This window comes from Emydura macquarii, unplaced genomic scaffold, assembly GCF_026122565.2.
Source record: "Emydura macquarii macquarii isolate MOO-44397 ecotype Brisbane River unplaced genomic scaffold, CSIRO-AGI_Emac_v2 contig_554, whole genome shotgun sequence".
NCBI classification, from domain to species: Eukaryota; Metazoa; Chordata; order Testudines; family Chelidae; genus Emydura; species Emydura macquarii.
The window spans coordinates 2,004,182-2,020,260 of record NW_027130691.1 but is presented as its reverse complement, the minus strand read 5'-3'; the positions used below and the strand labels follow the sequence as shown (position 1 = coordinate 2,020,260).

At 50.1% G+C, this 16,079-nt stretch overlaps 1 protein-coding gene across 1 annotated transcript in view; it reads left to right on the top strand.

Moving 5' to 3' along the window:
- SEZ6L (seizure related 6 homolog like) overlaps window positions 1-16,079 on the top strand; it is a 119,510-nt gene that overhangs the window by 61,565 nt on the left and 41,866 nt on the right. The window contains exons 2-3 of the mRNA XM_067539420.1: window positions 8,643-9,380; window positions 10,962-11,095. Coding sequence (XP_067395521.1) covers window positions 8,643-9,380; window positions 10,962-11,095 — 872 coding nt within the window. The remainder of the gene's footprint in view (window positions 1-8,642; window positions 9,381-10,961; window positions 11,096-16,079) is intronic.

Genomic DNA, 16,079 nt, shown 5'->3' with positions numbered 1-16,079 from the left:
GGGCTTTGGGGGCTGGGGGGAAAGAGTTTAATTAAAGGCTGGTCTTTAATGCCGAACAAATCCTTCATTGCACTGCCTAAAAGCTGGGCTGCCAATCTTGTCCACATTTGTCTGGATTTTGATGGGCTGTCCAATTCTATCCTGATGTTTGTGCAATTACTAGCAATGAGATTATGATTTAGTACTTGAGAGTAATGAGATAAAGCAGCCTTTACAGAGGCAACAGCAAAATCTCCCTTCTGCTCCTGGCATGTGGTTATTGAGAACGTGCAGTTTTAGAAGAGTGTCCAAAACGCATGGAAGAAAGTATTTCCTGGAGCCAAAATGGCCTTTTTGTTGTCTACTGTCTAAATCTGGATGGTATTTAAGATCATGTATGACAGTGAAATCAGTGGTTAAGTTTACACATTGGATGCGAACAGTAATGTGCCTTGAAACCACCTAGGTTCCCTTTTCTTGATTCTTAGTGGTCCTGCTTGCCGGTTAGGGGGCTCTGGGGCAAAGCATGTGAGCAGAGTAAGTCTGGAAATAACCAGCTGACAGCAAGGCGGGGTGAGTTCTGCCTTGCTGCCCTAGGGAGCAGCCTGTTTTCTCTCTCTGGGTTTCTGAGGTTTTCGTGTGTTGTTGTTGTAAATTCTAAGAACTAGTGTTATGTTGCAGGAATATTTATGGGTTTTTTTAATCTGACATCTGTGTGTGTGTGTGCCGTCACACTCACATGAGAGGGGACTGTATGCTGGAATTCAGCGACTCTGAAAATCGACTGGTTATGCGCTCCAAGTCAGATGTGGTGGCAGCTAAGAGGACTAATGCAATGTCTGAGCAGGGAAATACTGAGTAAAATTAGGGCGGAATTATTACTGCACACAGAATCGGTGAGACCGTTACCGCTACTGTGTCCAGTGCTGGTGTCTACACTGTAAAAAAGATGTTGACAAACGGTAAAGAATTCAGAGGAGCTCTGAGAAGGACCCACAGCTGGGAAAAGCTGCCTGGCAGTGAGAGGCTGAATGTAGTTTATCCAAGAGAGGGCCCAGCGGTGACTTGATCCTAGTCTGTACGTACCTGCCCGGAGAGACGATTTCTAAGCGTAGAAGGGCTCTTTAATCTAGCAGACAAAGACAGAGCAAAAGCCAGCGGCTGGAAGCTGAAACTGGACAAATGCAGTCTGGAAATAAGGTGCAAATTGTTACCAGGGGGGCAGTTAACTAATGGATCAACTTACCCAGGGATGGGGAGGGGTCTCCAGAGCGCGGAGTGTTTAAATCAAGACTCATTTCTTGCCCAAAGCCACGGAATAGCCCAGCATCTGCATGAATCACTGGCTGGAGTCTCTGGCCTGTGCTGTGAAAGTGCTGGGGTCAGAAGACATGCTCATAACGCTTCCCTTCAGCCTGAGAATCTACGACGCTGTCTCACTTTATTAGCCGTAGGAGCTCACCAGCGTGGGCTCTAAGCACCGAACAACACTTACACTGGCAGATACGGGACACACATGTGAATGAACAGTTCTCATCCGCCTCCACCCTGCCCCAGTCTGGGTAGGCAGCAAAGCCAGTGGTCCCTTGGAACTGGCAGAAAGATTCCAGCCCGATTGAGTGGCAAGGCAAACTGTTCAGTGACACGTGGCTCTTTGAAACCTGGGAAGGCATCTGACTCCCTTCCTGCACAATGTCTGTTTGCTGGTGCTTTCCTGAGCTGCCAGCTTGTTATTTACTTGGGACCTTTTTGGGTTTCCTCTGCAGTGACTCACTCCCATGCAGAGGCTGATTTTCGAGTACACCAATCAGCCATGCTGTGTAGTTCTCCCACGCCACTGCCACTGCCACTGCCACTGCCACGCAGTCAGTCGCTCTCCCACCTTGGGTGACTGGAGCGGGGACTGCGGGAGCTGCTGCCATCCTCAGCTAATGAGATTGTTAAATAAACGCAGAGGAGGCCAGCTTCTCCACTGAGAGGATGGACAGAGAAGAGAGGCAAGGAGCTGAGGAGATTTAACAGGACACAGAAGAATATCTTCCCGAAGTCAGCATGTGCTTCAGGACAGCTTGTTTGTGAGTGAGAATGTGACCCACCAGAACAAGGATTTATGTCTCTGAATTTAAATACAGCATAAAAGTCTGACACACAGACCCCTCCACGAGCAAAAGCCACAGTACAGAAAGGATTGCAAAGTCCAAACAGCAGCACATTTCTCTGCCCAGCCTCTGCCCCCCATCACCATGCAGTGACCTCAAGACGGCATCACATGGGTCCCACACACGAAATCCCATCCCAGCTGCCTCGGACCTCCCCAAACGCCTGCTCAACCAGTTGGACTCCTCCAGCATGCAACAGATCCCAGCTGCTTCATGCACGGAGGGTTTAAAAGTGAGGTTGAAAGCAGAGGGGCCCTCATTGACAATGCACTGCCTGCAGCTCCCTGGCTCTTACACTGTGTGTGTGCTGGGGGGTCCATCTTGGGAACCTCCACTGATCTCACCTGCAGCAGCACAGCATGGGGGCAGAGAAGGGCTACAGGCCACGCAGGCCTTGTCTTCACGGGGGAAAAAAGGTGGGTCTTACCATCTTAGCGAACACACGGTGCAATCCCAATGAAGAGGAGTCAGTTTGCAGTTTTCTTGTAGCATCCGGTAAACACTAGGGTTAACCTTGTCCATACTAGGCATTTACCAGGCTTTAGCTATCATGTGTAGATCCACCCTTAGAGCCCTGAATGCTCTTGTGTTTACATGGCACCTCTCAGCCAAACAGACCCCAAATTGCTTTCCAAACTTTGCTAACTGATGGTCAATGAAAATAGACTGCTCCGGGTCCACTAACACAATGCAGAGGGAATTTAGGTCAACAGAAAAAATCTTTAAGCCAACTGAAATCTGGCCAGGACACCCCAGATGGAGCTCCCCAGGTCTTTCAAAAGTGCCAGGGAGTCTTTAGTGACCACAAATCGTCATAATGACATGCATGCGCTTCAGGATCCAGATCGAACACTGCAAGAAGAATGACATTTCGTTTCCTCTCATTCTTTATTTTGATCACTCCGAGCCTTTTGGAAACAAAACGACGTTATATTTCAAGTACCTGATTATAGCTTGAAAGAAGAGAAGGTGACACTTCTCCCTCAAACACTACTGCAGTTACCACCCATCTCCTACCCCTCACTGTAATAGAAACCGAAAACCAGCAGCAGGCAGCGCCGGCTTGGCAGCATTTGATTTCAAGCCATAGACGTCGGCAAACATGTCTCAGCTGACATGCTGAAATCAGCGAAGAGACTCATTGATGGGTGGCGGTTGGATGGAAAGCAGCCTCCCCCCGCTTGCGCCTGCAAGGATCAGGTGTCACCAGCCCTGCAGCTGTGCAGGGAGCCCTCTGCAGCCCTCATCCAGCAGGAGTGGGGGAGCCCTTCCCAGGCAGGAAATGTTCAGCACCATACAGCCGAGGGGGCTGGGGCAGGGTGGGAGACTCCTCCTCTGCCTCACTGGACCACAACCGCAGCCTCCCATGCACCTTGCACCCTGGTGTCTGGGGCCCCTTGACCGTGCCGGGAGCGCTCTGCAACCCCACCGTCAGCACTGCCCTAGCCCCAGTCATACTCCCCCCTTTTCATTCCCAGCAACTGTAAAAATAAAAATAGTTCATCCAAAAAATTCCTAGCAGAAAGATGAGTTGTAGAACTTAGCAAACCAACGGAGTTCTGCCAGCCCTAAGTCAGAGGCGCAGCTCAGACCCCGGTCCTGTGTGCTTAACATCCCACAGGGTGAACAGCGCCCCTGGATCCATGGAGCTGCTCACAGTGCAGAATGTTAATGCCTGCACACGCCTTGGAAGCAGCAGAGCCCACGGGTTCAAGCCTGCAAGGTGCTGGGTGCTGCCCAAAGGGAGATCAGCAGTGCCAGAGGCTGTTCTGTGTGACCGTACCTAGGGATCCAGAATGCTGCTAGCCAGGCAGTCTCTGTATTCGAGTCCACTTGCCCCCAGTTTCCTGAGGAGCCTGTCGCTCTCGGGCTGGGAAGCTACGTGTCTGGTGTCCCCTGCTGTGCCGCCTGGTGCTCAGATGGTGTGTGGGAAGATGAGCTAGCTGAGCTCTTGGTTGCTGTGGGCTGGTGTACGTGTCAGGTCAGCATGGGAGACAGACGGAGCATTAAAGTGTGTCTGAGGAGCTGCACACAGATCAGGAGCTGGATAAAGCCGTGTATCTGCCATTGTACAATACAGGAACTGCTGCAGGAACTGCTGGAGCCACCATTAGCTCTGAACGGTATCAGAGTTTTAAAAGTTATCTGACACTTCCATCCATGTCTTTAGTCTTCAGCCTGCTGCCCTGAGTTTTACCCTAATTGCTCCTATTCCACCTTCTGAAGAGGTGATTTGCACCCTCAGAGAACAGCTTCCCCCAAGCGTCATGTGGACAGGAGGCAAATGAGGTCCAGCCTCCATCCTGACTCACTGGCTGGCATTTGGATGGCTGCAGTTGTGTGTGAGCGTGGAAGTGTGCAAGGGCTACTGTTTAATTTCTGCATATTTCAAAGATAGAGTCAGCTATTTTTAGTGCACCCGCCGCACAGACATAAATAATCCCTAGGGCACCGGGCAGGGCGAGTACGGATGCGACGTTAACGCAAACACACAGGACAAAACTCCCGGCCCCTCTTTTTCTCTAATTAATACACCGGCTGCTGCTAACATTGCCCCTTATTTATACAGTCGTTGCAAACGACATTGCAGAGCCCAGGACTGGCAGGTCAGTGTTTTAGCCGGCCCAGTCCTTCACTCATCTGTCCATCACCCCTGACCCTGCTTCATGCTGGCCAAGTACCAGACAACAAGAAACTAACCAGGCCTTTTTCCTCTCTGTTTAGCGTTTGTGTTGTACAGTTTGCTGTATGGGATGGGGCATTGTGTTATAATCACACACACACACACACACACACACACTCCAAACACAAATAGAGGATTTCAGGTTGCAGAGCAATAAATGGGCTCTCTCCTCAATGCCCATCTTCTCTACTCCGCCACAGAGCACGCTCCCTATCGCACACTAGTGTTCCAAAGCCAGCCACCCGGCGCTTCCCCCTCAGTCCCTGGTTAGACGTGCCGAGGCTTTCCCTCCGTTTCCCTGTCTTTTTTACACAGCTATCAAAGTGCTGCCACCCTAAATATTTGTTTTTTAGGATTGGTGTGAATTGGTGGTAGGCAAAATCAGATCAGCCTGTATCCTAAGGCCCTGCCTTCCATCCCCTCACGCTGAAGAGTTTCTATATCAAAAACAAACAAACAAAACAAAACTCACATTTCAGCATGTTAGTCTCATCACAGCAGAATGCTTCCTTTGTGCTGACACGTGAACTTTCCTGCATCCCCCAGGGAATGGAGAAAGAACTGATTTGGTCTTAACGTAAGGGTAATTTAGAAGCGGGTTGCTATATTTATTTGTTTAAATATCTGTACTCCCTTCTGCCCTCTTTCAGTTTCAATTACTTGGGATACCAGCACAAAGGATGCCAAGCTCTCTCCGCGGAGTGGTGCTAGGAGCTCTGCAGGAGCTCTGTTTGCTTGAACTTAACACGATGTTCCAAAGTGTAATGACAAATTAGCACCATTTTCCCTAATGGGACACGGCGGCAGGAAAGTGCACTGTAAATACCAGTGGTTTTCATTTCCATTTAGCAGCAATGGAAGCCTGATCTCCAGAGCAGTCTAGGTTGTTAGAGGATTATCTGCTTGGGTCCCCATCAGTGCATTCGGGACATCGGGACTCACTGAAGAGGTGAAAACTATTGTACATCGTACACGTCTGGCTTGCCTTCTAAGGGCTGGAGGGCCTGGGGCTATCCAACCCTTATTCTTGAAAGAGACACACCTGAGAGGAATCAGGCGAGTCCCCTGTACAAAGCAGCTGGAAGCTGCAATGACGGGTGGAAGGAGAGGGGAGAAGAGAAAGGCAACTTGGCAAGGCAAAGCCAAGCGGAGCCGACTCGGAACAAGCTGACTCCAGCGGAGTCCTGGGATTTGGGCCTGAGACTCCAGCTAGGAAGAGCTAGGAGGAACCTGCTAACAAGCAAGCAGGGGGACAAACAGAAGGGACTGCGAAGGCTCCAGTCAGGGAGGCCTGGCCTGGGAGAGATCCTGGGCCAGCAGGGGAGAAAGACTGCAGACCTCTCCCGGCAGACAGGCCTGGGCGCAGGAAAAGAAACATATTTTGTTGGACTTCAACTTGGGGTGTGGAGTTTTATTAGGAGTTTGTTTTCTGTGTCCACACCCCACGGAGGGGTATTCTGACCACAGAAAAAGCATGTGGAGTCTGTGAGAGGGGCCCGGCCTGAAGATAGGGAAGCAGAGGCAAGGTGTTTCCGAGTGACCTGGCCACAAGGGGAGATCAGGAGGCAGCCAACCCTGTTACAACCTGGTCTAACAATTTCCCTTAAACCACTGTCCTTGGCTGCTGTATGTACATTACAGCTACACTGCTAATGGGCTGTTTCCATTGTGTTCTGAGCGTGTCACTTCAAAATCCTAGTTTAAAGACTTTGTAATAGCAAAACTAATGCTACAACTTCAGAAGCAAAAAGTTCAAAGGCATTACAATCACGGAATCGTTTAAAAAATGGCTAAACTCCGGAGAGGTTGTACTCACCTATGCTAAATAACCCTGAGCTGTCCCTCCATTTCAGATTTCACATCAAAAAGTCCTTTTGTTCCTTTTCACTCTGGTCCTATATTAATTAATTCCTGGAAACTGGAGGGCAGGAGATAAAGTCAGATGTAAAAATAACTATTATGCTTTTAAGTGCCATTAAAGTTCATTTGAATAAAATGTTCAAGGTAATTTAGGGCTTCAAGCCACTTGTCACAGACAGAGGCCGTTTTGTGAAATATCTTCACATCTCGGGAGCTGGCTGGGCAGATCAGAACATTGGGGAGGTCAAAAGAACCACCCCCTCCCCAACGCACTTAGCCTGGCTCTGCAGGGTTGGGGAAATGCCTTTGGGGCTCTGGAGCAACCAGTTTACCCCTCACTCCATTGATCTCACCGTAGTTGTAGTGCTAGTGAAGGCAAATCACAGCCCTTCCTCTGGGCGAATGTGCAAAACCTTGGCTGGGACTTTGGAGTGCATTTGCTTTCACACATTTTAATTTTGATTATAAAAATGAACCTGGAAGTAGATTTCTGTACATTCGTGCTAACCTCTCTCAGTCACGATTCAGTTTAGCCTGATGCAGCACGGCAGGCGAGGAGCTTTTGTGTACTAGAATCCTTGATGCTTTCCAAAACCCTGTCCGTGTTCTACAGCCGTGCAGCGCTGACTGTGACCTGGGTTTTAAAGGTTCTTGGCAGCTCCCTTCTTTACTGACACTCACCTCTGTGTGAAATGTACCCCCGTGTACAGAGCCCATTTCAGTTCTATGCACCCCTAGTTCCACAGATGGCCACAAGGGTGGTACCTAGACAGGCCTCGGGCTGGATTTCACCCTTCTGGGATTCGTGCTCACAAACCCTGGCTTTTCCAGCAATTAGTGATCCTCTGTCTCCATTGCAATCAAGCATGACTACAATTGACATGGCGGGAGCTAGAAACCACAAGAACATCTCTGTAAAAAGCTCAGTGAAATGTGAAACCATGAGATGAGTGAGTCAGTCCGTCACTATCCTGAGACCAGTGTCAAAGCTGCGCTTTTATAACTGCTTAGCAGCAGGCATGCAGACATGTGAGGACCACATAGGACGCACGGGTGCTTTCATATCGGATATGGCTGGTGTCTGGCGGGCCGAAAGAATCAGTCACATCCCAAACATATTCCCTTATCCTGGCAGGAGAGAAGGTGTCATTTGCACTGGGTTTACCCTTAAGTTTAGAGGATTCAGACTCCGAACATGCTTGTGAGATACGAGTGGGGTTTGCACGACATTTCTGAAGTAACGCCTGTTAAGTACCTTCCCTAGCAAGCACTGTTTTCATGGGGAACGTTTGTTCTGTTGGAGTTTACTTTATGCTACACGTTCCGTAGCTATTGTTGTGGTTATAGCCATTTTACCCTGCGGACTGCAGCAGAAGCAGATACAATGGTCGTAAATAAATCTCTATTTCTACAATTAGTCTCCATAGCCAGCTGTGGGGTTGTGGCTTCGACTAATCTTCTCTGTACTTTCCTTTGCCTAACGCAAACATGTATTGGTTGCATTGAGAACAACTTGGCCAAACAAAACAGTGGTTTTCTGTGATTAGAAGGGAGGGGATAAGCTGGATGAGGCCCTCTGTGCTCCGTCGGGCGTGCAGTAGCAGCTGCCTAATCAATCTCTTCCACGGAACCGTATTTGCTGATGCTGATCGTAAAACTGCAGCAGTTCACAGAGACCGAGACACAGCAATGAACTCAGCATGAGCGAACGGGCCTTTCGAGCCACCAACTTTTAGTGAAGCAGATGCAAAGGGAAGCACTGCATTGAACTACGAGCTACGGCGGTCGGGGTTCAGCAAATCAGTGCAGGGCTCCTACTGCTCTCACGTAACGGAGGCCCCCCGACTCTCGCAAACCATTAGCGGCCACTCCGCAGGGGGTTGATTTAATGCTGCTTGGTGCAGTGCATCATCGCATGCCCAGAGTTTTCAAAGCGTCTCTTTTGCCTCTCTCTCTTGCAGACATTAACTCGGCAGGGAAGAATGCCCCTTCAGGTTCATTCTCACTTGGTCCTGATGAACTCCCAGACAATACGACGGGGACAGAGAGCGGGAAGCCCACCCACACCACAGCTCACCAGCGCGTTCAGTCGGGAGAAGCCTTCTTGGATTCTGTGACGGAGAAGGCGGCTCCATTGCCTCAAAGAGATGTTCTCCCGGAGCCGGCGTCTGCCCTGGACACCCAGACCAAACAAACTTTCCCTTCCAAAAAGAAGCCACCTTCCCTAAAGCAAGTAAATACTGCAAGGAAACATCTGAGACCCAAAACTACCCCGTCAGTGCTTCAGAGAGCTGCCTCTCAGCCACACCTGCCAGGCCCCAGGTCCTTCACCTCTGCCGAAGAGCCTCGTGCACTGGGGAATGGAATTACTACAGCGACTGAAGCCAAGCCGGGCATCCCTGAGCTGCCGTTGGGGGGTGGCAGCGCAGGAGGCAGCGGCACAGCCAGCCAGTCTCCGCTGCAGATTTCTCCTTTCACGTTACAGCCGGTGATCCCCCAGCCTCCTTCCCACGGCCCAGACACAGTGCAGCCATCTGCGGCGGACGCAGCTGCTGTGCAGGGCGGTACCACCAGTGCTCACGCTCACAGGAACAACAGCGTGGAGAATGAGCTGACCGGCTCTGCGTCCGAAGAAAGTCAAGAAACAACCACGTCCACCATCATAACGACCACAGTAATCACCACCGAGCACACGCCAGGTAAGCCGTCTCCCTCTGCACCGGCGCGGCCACACAGACCCCTGGCCTCCTGGAGCCGCCAGGCTGGGAGGCAAGAGAGAGCACACTTACGGTGCCTGCAAACGCAGCTTGCGCTGTTGGAGCTGTCCGAGAGCGCGCACCTTTCACTGGTGCCACAAATCTGCACCGGTTTGTTGGCGTGGACGCTTTCAGGCTAGGTTTGCACCTTGTTCTGGTATGAAAGGCAGCCCCGAGCAGAACGAGGGCGATGGAGAGGGAGCCAGCTAGCATTGCAATGGCATACAGACAGAGACTGTAACCAAACGTCGTTTCTTGAAGGTATCCTTGGGGATCAGGAAGGCTGTTCTAGGGGGACCAGCAGACAGTGGCATACCTGGGGGGGAGCTAGGTCACTGAATGCTGGCCTGCAGGGGGGGCACTGGGTCAGCCCTTCACAATGTGCAGGGGACGTGGAGTGCCGGCCCCTCCAGCACCCCCTTGCCCCCGTCCCCTGCGCGTAGTGAAGGGCCGGCCTGGCACCTCCACCCCTCCCCTAGGCCTCAGCTGATTCCTTACCTCCTGGCCCTCCCCACTGCTCTGGGTTTGCCAGCCTTACCTCCCTCCCGCCGGGGAGGAACCATGGGCGACTTGTCTCTATAGCCCCCACCCCGGGAGAGATTGCAGACTAACTCCTTGCAGTGCAGCCTCTCTGCTTCCGATTTCCTGCCTTGATAGAAGCCCCCCTGTTCCCGCCCAGATGAGCTTCTCCAAATTCAGGCTTTCCTCCCAGGCTTAATTCTCCCTCACTGCTGCCTAACTGGCGGATTGGGCCCACCTGAGCTCTCACAGGGGCAGTGCACCACATCGCACCATCAGCAGGGCTGTTCTGGGGCCTTTCCCCACAGTTAACGCTCCCTGGCCCTGCTGGGAGTTGTGTCACGCAGGGCAGGGCACTGGCCCTTCACTGCGCACCTATACCTAACCTCCCTCGCACACCTCACTGCCCGCTAGGATCTCACTAGCTGCTGCCATCAAATAATAACCCAGCTTCCACGCACACTAGTAGAAAAGCAAAGTTCTACGGGTCTGACCCAAAGCTCTTCGCTGGGCGTCGTTCCGCTGACCTACCGAAGGCTTGGGACCAGGTGTGCGAGTGAACATTTAAAAGGCACGGGTGCGGTGCGCATTTCAGACGCGTTCTGATGGCTGGCAAAGCATCCCTTGCAGGAAACACAGCGGGGCAGCCTGCCCTGCAGTGAGCCACCTCGGCCAGGGCCCCTGTTTGTGCGTATGCGTAGAGGAAACAGGAGTGACTGCCAGAACCTGACTCCAGATTAGACTTTGATAGTATCTCACGCTCCGGTTCCTCATCGCTGGCAAGTCGCCCGTGGAGGTGCTGCTGCGGAAGGTAACTGCAGCAATGGCCTTGGCACTTGGGGTACGAGATCGCTTTGAAAAGGGAGAGAGAAAAAGTTATAGAAATGTTTTCTTAGCTCTCTTCTCCCATCCAAGCCCCGGGGTGTGGCAGGTGAGCCCAGACTGAGCCCTCAGCCAGTGTAAGCTCCCCCAGGTCACTAGTAATTCGTGCGGCTTTGCCTTCAGTGATCTGCAGCGTGAGCTTCTACGACCCAGAAGGCTACATTGACTCGACGGACTATCCCCCGCTTCCTGCGCACCACTTCCTGGAGTGCACCTACAACGTGACCGTCTACACGGGCTACGGCGTGGAGCTGCAGGTAAGAGCACGGCGGCACTTTGGGGCTGCCCTTTCCTCAGTGCCTCAGTGCAGGAAGCTGCCATCACATAACTAAAGAAACGTCGTTGTCCTTGATTTCCCATCTGTACCCAGAGCATGCGCCTCGCTCTCCTTATATGTGCAGCGAGCAGCACGGGGCAAGCGGCGGGGCCGGTTGGCGCTGGGTGCAAAGCCCCCGAGATGCAGATACTCGTCACAGACGTGTTCACCTGGCGTGAAATTCGTCCCCCAGCTGTTCCCCCAGCTGTTCCGTCAGGGTGGCTGCCTGGCCGCTTCCCGCAGCCTGATCAGTGTAGAATTGGCGGGCGTTGGCTCAAGGGTGAATCGGTGGCAGGTGAAGGGAGGCAGGAATGCAGGGTGGGAAATCACCCAGGTCCCCCTGCCTGAGGTAGCAGTGTTGGGTCAGAAACCTCAGCCTCGGTGTGTCAGTCCCACGCGGCAGGGAACTCCCCCCCTCTGCAGAAGGGTTTGCCTAGGATTCTGCCCAGGTTAGTTTTCTCTGGGACAGCCAGGAGATGAGGTGGCCTGATGATAAATAACAGCATGTGGAGAAATCCAAATCTCAGCCGAGAACCAAGGAATGAGCCCCTTGCTCAACATCCAAAGGCAAAGGGTTTTCTCAGCATTAAAGGAAACTGGAATTAGCCCAATTCCCCTCCCCTCCCCCCGCCTTCCCTCCCCCCCTGACCCCCCCACACAGTGTCCATAGTGTCTAGGAAGGGCAACACGAGTATATTAATGTGCAGCCTGGCAGCAGGGGCATAGAGGCAGTAATGAGAGCCGGCCCCGACTGCTAGTGGCTTGTCAGACGGAAGGAGCCCTCTGCCCAGCCAGCCCCAGCGATGGCGATGCCGTCACTAGCACATCTGGCAGTCCAGGAGCTCGGGATACTCAATAAGCCAGAATCAATGAACAAACACCTCGTCCTGCAGCCAGGCTTCTCGACGCACTTTACCGATACCAGCTAATTTAGCTTTCCCGCCCTGCCGAGAGCCAAGTCTTCCTTAGTTCCAATCTACAGAGGGGGAAACTGAGGCCCGGAGCAGTGACATGACTTGCCGAGACACAGGTTTTGACACACGTTTTGTCTGTGCCAGCATCCCCGTGCCCTGCATACGCACTCCACTCCAGGGTGAGCGCACACGTCACAGCTTTACACGCCTCGGTCTGCAAGTAAATCAAAGCTTTAGCAAAGACGAGGCGACTACGCCAACCCGTGGCTCAGTGGGCCTGACTGCACTGTGCTCCAGTGTAAATGAAGCGAGCGCCCACGGCAGTCAATGTCCCTGACTCTGGACCCATTTACACTGGTGAAGTTTTCCCAGAAAATTTAAACTTTTTGGCAAAAAAAACAACAACGCCCCCAGATTTTTCCATCCAACCCTGATTTGGAAATACTGTCATGGTGCCTCATGGGAGTTGTAGGGCAGGCACCTCATGCCCCTTATTCTCATCTCCTGGGCAGGCTCCTTGGCCAGACGAGATCTCCCGAGGATGCACTAAGGTTTCCCCTGTTGCTGACTTGCTGCAGTGCATCATGGGAGTCTCACGGCTGTGGGGCATCACAGGCGGTGGAGTCTGTCCAGGGAGCCCCACCCATAGGGAAGAACAGGGCAGGAGATACCCAAACTACAACACTCGTGAGGTACCACCATGGCAGTATTTCCTAATAAAAACGTTGGGGTTTTGGCCAAAACATTTTGGTTTAAGAACATAAGAATGGCCATAGTAGGTCAGACCAATGGTCCATCAGACAGACAATCTCCTGTCTTCCGAGAGTGGCCAATGCCAGGTGCCTCAGAAGGAATGAACAGGACAGGTAATCATCAAGTGAGCCACCTTTGCCCATTCCCAGCTTCCGGCAAACAGAGGCTAGGGGCACTTCAGAGCATGGTTTTGCATCTCTGCCCATCCAGGCTAATAGCCATTGGTGGACCTATCCTCCAGGAACTTATCTAGTTCTTTTCTGAACCCCGTTATAGTCTTGGCCTTCACAACTCCTCTGGCAAGGAGTTCCACAGGTTGACTATTCGTTGTGTGAAGAAATACTTCCTTTTGTCAGTTTTAAAGCTATTTAATTTCTATTAATTTCATTTGGTGACCCCTAGTTCTTGTGTTGTGATACGGAGTATCTAACACTTCCTTATTTACTTTCTCCACACCAGTCAAGATTTTATAGACCTCTATCATATCCCCCCATTAGTCATCTCTTTTCCAAGCTGAAAAGGTCCCAGTTTTATTAATCTCCTCACATAGAAGCTGTTCCATACTCCTGATCATTCTGCTTGCCCTTTTTTGCACCTTTTCCAATTCCAATATATCTTTTTTGAGATGAGACGACCAGATCTTCTCACAGGATTCAACATGTGGGCATACCATGGATCTATAAAGAGGCAATATGATATTTTTTCTTATTATCTATCCCTTTCCTAATTATTCCTAACATTCTGGTAGCTTTTTTGACTGCCGCTGCACATTGAATGGATGTTTTCAAAGAACTATCCACAATGACTCCAAGATCTCTTTCTTGAGTGGTAACAGCTAATTTAGACCCCATCATTTTATATGTATAGTTGGGGTTATGATTTCCAATGTGCATTACTTCACATTTATCAATATTGAATTTCATCTGCCATTTTGTGGCCCAGTCACCCAATTTTGTGAGATCCTTTTGTAACTCTTCGCAGTCTGCTTTGTACTTAACTATCTTGAGTAGTTTTGTATCATTTGCAAATTTTGCCAACTCACCGTTTACCTCTTTTTCCAGATCATTTATGACTATGTTGAATGATACTGGTCCCAGTACAGATCCCTGGGAGACACTGCTATTCACCCCTCTCCATTCTGAAGACTGACCATTTATTCCTACCCTTTGTTTCCTCTTTTAACCAGTTACGGACCCAGGAGAGGACCTTCCCTCTTACCCCATGACAGCTTACTTTGCTTAAGAGCCTTTGGTGAGGGACCTTGTTAAAGGCTTTCTGAAAATCTAAGTACACTATAGCCACTGGATCACCCTTGCCCACCTGCTTGTTGACCCCCTCAAAGAATTCTAGTAGACTGGTGAGGCATGATTTTCCTTTACAAAAACCATGCGGACTCTTCCCCAACAAAACAAGTCCATCTGTGTGTCTGAGAATTCTGCTCTTTGCTATAGTTTCAACCAATTTGCCTGGTACTGAAGTTAGGCCGACCAACCTGTAATTGCCGGGATCGCCTCTGGGGCCTTTTTTTTTTTAAAAAGTGACATCATATTAGCTATCCTCCAGACATCTGGTACAGAAGTTGATTTAAATGATAGGTTATATACCACAATTAGTAGTTCTGCAATTTCACATTTGAGTTCCTTCAGAACTCTTGCGTGAAATCCATCTGGTGCTGGTGACTTATTACTGTTTAATTTATCAATTTGTTCCAAAAACTCCTCTATTGACACCTCACTCTGGGACAGTTCCTCAGATTTGTCACCTAAAAGGAATGACTCAGGTTTGGCAATCCCCCTCACTCCTCAGCCGTGAAGATGGATGCAAAGAATTCATTTAGTTTCTCCGCAATAGCCTTATCTTCCTTGACTGCTCCTTTAGCATCTCGATAGTCCAGTGCCCCACTGGTTGTTTAGCGGCTTCCTGCTTCTGATGTACGTCAAAAAAGATTTGCTGTTACTTTTTGAGTCTTTGCCTGTCTGTTCTTCAAATTCTTCTTTGGCCTACCTTACTGTACTTTTACACTTCACTTGCCAGAGTTTATTCCTTTTATTTTCCTCAATAGGATTTAACTTCCACTTTTTAAAGGATGCCTTTTTTGCCTCTAACAACTTCTTTTACTTTGTTTGTTTGTTTTTCAATGAAAAGACAAAATTTTCCCTGGAAAGCAGATACTTTGTGCAAAAAGTTGAGTTTAGCTGAAAATCCCATTTTCAGTCAAAAATAATTTTGGCAGAAAAATTTCAGCGAGCCCGAGTTTCTGTTGTTCCTGCTTTGGGCAGGTCTCACTTACGCTGGCCATTCCAGCCTTTTAAACTGCCAGCAGTGCTGGGAAGCTGTACTTGTCAATTCCCTGGTGCTCACCTGCCCTATGTTCATCTAGATTATTTTGCCTGGTGCAGCTGCTAGGACAAATGAGTCTGGCATAACAAAAACTTCAGATTCTTCCTAATACATGTCACAAAGAAACAAGGGAAGGGAGCTGGTACATTTTGACCCCCAGATGCGATCAAAGCTTTAAACTACCATCCAATTATCTCTAACAAGGAGACAATGCCAAGCAATTTACTTCCCAAATAGACATCCTGCCTTGATAGCTAGGGAAAAAATAAAAAGCATTATCTCTGAATTGACTGATTGCTCTCCCTTTGTTCCCCAACTCTTAATGGGTTGGGCTATAAATGACAGTTCTGAGATCTGAAGAGAACCCAACAGCTCTGCTATTCCTAGGTGGAGAGAAGATACCCCAGAAATCCCCCTGTTATGTCAGGGACAAAAATTCGAATGCGTGCTAAAGACAAACAGGTCGGCCGTATATTTGCCTCGCGTTGTAATCCATCCCGTGACATCATTCCTGACCTCGCTCCACTGTAGGTCAGGATTTTAACAGAGCGTAACATTAGCCTGTCCGCCTTCAGAACTCAGCTTTTCACTTTGCAGATGCTCCTGAGATTTTCCGACTTTGTATTACAAAAGCAGATCTGTGTTTGCTGAGCACAACCTTGCCTGGCCCTGGGCATGGATCTGCTCTGCACGGGCAGCATCCATTTCCCTGTCCTGGCTGCATGATGCACAGATACACCCTGAGCTGCTAAGCAAATCCGTCACGAGGTTTGAATAGTTCCAGAGGGGTAGCCGTGTTAGTCTGTCTACAGCAAAAACAACGAGAGTTTTAGTCTTTAAAGTGCCACAGAACTCTCGTTGTTTCCACTAGGTTTGAATGTACAAGCGGGTGGGACAGATTGCATCTGGGGAATCTAA